The sequence below is a fragment of the Pyxicephalus adspersus genome, chromosome 5 (assembly GCF_032062135.1).
Source record: "Pyxicephalus adspersus chromosome 5, UCB_Pads_2.0, whole genome shotgun sequence".
Taxonomy (NCBI): domain Eukaryota; kingdom Metazoa; phylum Chordata; class Amphibia; order Anura; family Pyxicephalidae; genus Pyxicephalus; species Pyxicephalus adspersus.
In genome coordinates this window covers 51736780-51740915 of record NC_092862.1, presented here as the reverse complement: position 1 = coordinate 51740915, position 4136 = coordinate 51736780, and the positions used below count along the sequence as shown (strand labels likewise).

The 4136-nt window shown below is 42.2% G+C and overlaps 1 protein-coding gene across 1 annotated transcript in view; it reads left to right on the top strand.

Moving 5' to 3' along the window:
* Positions 1 to 3790: 3790 nt before the first annotated feature.
* The window catches only part of TMX3 (thioredoxin related transmembrane protein 3), a gene marked incomplete in the record, with an annotated part of 42236 nt that continues 41890 nt past the window's right edge, over positions 3791 to 4136 (top strand). Inside the window, 1 exon segment of the mRNA XM_072411498.1 lies at positions 3791 to 3874. Coding sequence (XP_072267599.1) covers positions 3841 to 3874 — 34 coding nt within the window.

The following is a 4136-nucleotide window of genomic DNA, read 5'->3' as shown; positions in this document are numbered from 1 at the left end:
CCCACAAACCACTTACCAACTATGCCAAAAGCTTCACAGACACATAAACCTAAAGGATCATCTTTATAAAATAAATCAGAATATAGACTGAGATCCTGAAGGAGGAATTTCATTAAAAAGTCAGAATCTACTTAGGAATTAACAGCCATGGTCAATGAATATTTTGCTCACATGAAATGATTTGTGTTGGTGGTCAACAGCAAGAAAAAACTCTGGTTTTGTTGGACAGCGGAAGAAAAAATGATTGGCTGCAGCAGGCAGAGAAAAAAAAGGCTGGCATTGTTGGTCAGCAGAAGAACACAAATGGACAGTGACAGTGGCCAGCTAAAGAAAAAAATGGACAACATTGGTGGTCAATGGGAAGGAAAAATGGTCAACAAAGAAAATTAGTAAGAGGAAAAAATGTCTAACATTAGTATTCAGTGGGAGAAAAAAAATGGTCAGTGGAAAGAAAGAATGACCACTGTCAAGGATCAGAAAAAGGGAACTTCTATCATTAATGCCCAAGAGAAGGATAATAAATAATAATGGTCAGCAGAAGAAAAAGTGCCCCAGTACAAAAGAAAGGGCTCATTTGGGGGATGCTCCTTTGAGGGAGAGAAGCACTGATAACCAGTGGATGGAGAGGAGATGCACTTTTGCTTGGTGAGGTTGGGGGTCAGTGGTGTCTCCATCCTGCACTGCTGCTTCTAGTGAATAAGTAATGTACCAGAACAAATAAAAAGAAAAATTAAAACTGTACTATTGTTTCCCAAACATCTCATCACAACGCATGAAAGTGTGTTACTGTGTGTTGTTCCTGGCTGCACTGACACCTAATTGATATTAATGATGGAGTGACAGGTACTTTCTATGGAGAAATCAAGCCCCTAATGTTACAAAACAATTGGTCTTTGTATTGCAGGGATCGAAGAGTAGAATAGGGCTTTATAGTTTATTAAAAGACACTGAGCAGGGCTGATACCAATTAGTCCACAAATAGCTGTTGTCGGCCCAGAACTTAAAAGTGGAACAGAACTTGTTGGTGGGTGGTGAGCATCTGCCTTAACCAGCCATTATGCACAGAATACATGCCAATTATAGCACATACCTACCCTGTGCAGTTGTGCTGCAGTGATGGCAGGTCCAGGAGTTGTCATCACTGCATCATAGGAAGCCGCCACCTTCACCATCAGCTCCATGGCAGACTTCTGTGGAGACAGCAATTCTGGTTCATTCATTGAATTATCTAACCCGTGTGTGTGCTGGAAGTTACATCATCCCGGCAGCAGGCTCTACGTGTGGTGCATGCGTCGTATAATTTTCAGCAGCGGTCACTAACCTTTCGGACCTCTAAATTCATAATTTTAATATCAATTTTTCTAAAAAGATAAATACATTTGTAAAATAATGATCTTTCTAATGGTGCCTGACAAGGACTCTGGAGGCTCTGATTCATTGGTCAGCTCATGGTTCCTATTGTTACTATTATCATTAGTTGCAATATATTTGATATTACTAAAGAAATGCAAAATATCACTTTGCTTTTTCTCAAATATTATGGGTTTATTTCATTCGAATCGAAGACCAAACAAGAAATGATAGTTATCAAAGTCAAACTATTTAAAGCCACTAAATATACCAGGTAAAGAAAATACACAGTTAAGGTCATACATACCTTAAAGAGCATCTGAGAAATAAACATATAAAATAAAACAATCAGATGAGAATCTGTTTTGGTAGAGCTGTGTGATTGTTGTAATAATGGAAACGATACTGAAGCGTACGGCTCGGCATTGGTTGCCTCCTACAACTTAAGACTACACTGACATCATGCTGCATCTCCCTTGTTTTTCCGTCTCTAGTACAGTTCATGATTTTAATGCAATATAAAGGCGAAAATTGTCACTCATAATATAGGTATTTCTTAGAATATTATTTTTGTTTTATTTATAATAAAACATAAAAACTGCAAATAACTAAATTTTTTTATGGACCACCAAAATTTTCTAGTGGACCACTGGTTGGCGACCGCTGGTTTAGTCTAAACAAGAAGCCACCAGGAGGTCAGGGAGTTATTTAACAGTAGAGACATTGAATGTTACTTCTCAAATCGTCAAATAGTACTTCCTCCTGGTGGGTTTTTGTTTTTAAGGAGGAACTAAACTCAAAAGTTCCCCAAAACAAAAAAAAATTCACTTACCTTTAATTCCGCAGGGCTGTCGATCGGTCTCTTCCATCGGGTCTCACGTTGTTCCTGCATCCGTCACTCACTGTGCATGCGTGAGATTGGAAATTTTTTTCATTTTTCACGAAAAGGCTCCTTGGTAGGATTCTCAGGAATGCGCAAAAGGAGCACCCAAGAGCCTCCCGAATGCGTGACGTAGGTATTCCGGGAGGCTTTGCGTTCCCATTCATTCATTTTTGGACTACTAGGCCATTTCAGGAGGTCAAGAAGGCACACTAGGCCAGAAAAAACAAGGTGTTCACGATCAATGGGAAACATGATGTTGCATGTTCCTAGAGACAGATACAGTATCAGGTTCCAATGACGGGGAGTTCAGCAACAGAATATCATTAAGGTTATTGTCAGTGAGCTAAGAGCGCAGCTTGTTCTTACAAAACTTCATCTTGGAGACCAGTTGCCCGCATGAATAAGTGCTGCCAAACATTGCCATCACACACTTGGCACGGGCTAAAAACATTGGAAACTGAGCATGAGGCAGCTGACGCTAGAATTCAATGATAGACTCTATACGTGTGCGCGTACTTGGCATTGAAATGCCTCTAGAAAATCCGACTGCTTGAAAGTGCTGTTGGTGTCGTTGCACACTAATAAACACAGTTGCCACATTGGATGAAGAAAAATTTGTCAGCTTATTCGGGGTTGAAGACACAATGTTTGAGGTCAACCTTGCCGAGACTGGTAGATGCGCAATGCTTCTGCTCTTTTAGTAATTGGGGTTACTGTGCAGGGACTCGATATTGCGAAAATGCGCGATAATGCGACAATTCAATTAGGCCAGATCCAACAACACAAAGTAGGGGGGCAATATGCCGGATTGGAATACTGACTAGGCTGTATCCGGCCCAATAGCCGTAGTTTGCCTACCTCTGGCATGGTGATCGAGAATTAGGGTGCTGTGCTGCACCCTTTTGTTTGTCTACCGCTTTAAGTTTAGTTTGCTTTAAGAGTTGATAGAGCAGTAACTACATTAGGAGCAGACATTTTCCTGTCGGATTGCACTGACTTTAGTTGACATTTCCCTGCAGATTGTCACCTTGGTACAGTGTCAGCATGTCAGATAATAATTGTTCTGGCCAGAGGAACTCTAGCATCATCCAGCAACTTCTCTCAGGGACATGCACCCACATTTCCTGGATTTCAGCTTGTTAAATCATGACCTGTGATGCCACCAACATCCTAACTAGAGAAGTATAATGATAACCAAGGAAGGAGATATGTAAATAGAAGAAACTTCGGGCTAACACATTACTATGACAGGAGTAGACAAGCTTATTATGTGACAGGAGAAACAGTATGTCGTGTACAAGGGGTCCCATAAACCTGCAGTCAGGGGCACAAAGTGACAAGTGAAAGGGTTAAAGTCACAATACGTGTGTCAGGTCTGTGTGGTATCCCCGGCAGCCGTGCAATGTATTTGACAATAGACAACATTACCTCACCGCTTCACTACACAGCGGCTGACTGAATCCGCACAGTGATAAGCCACACCCTCCTTTCTCCCACCCGTTCCTCGTCTCCCCGCCCCTTCTACCACACCCCGCCAAACATAGGACAGGGGGCGGGACTTCCTTCTAAATACACTGTGTTTCCTTCCGGTATCACATCCTCTGAACATGGCGGCTGCCGGGTACTGCTTCTTAGCAACAGGTAAGGATGACAAATGCCTGTCATTGAGGGGATCGCTACTCACCCATCGTGGTGTCACCCCGGCCATGATCGCTGCTTGTTATATGTGTGTGTGCGCGTGCATGTAAATGCCCTTCCTGACATCACCCTGCATGGTGCTTCACACACCCCCTGTGCATCCATACATCACATCAGAGGTACTGTCACTGTGCTCATAGAAACCCCCATACATCTCATCAGTGTCACCTCATTGTATATCATCCTCCATACATCTCATCGTTGT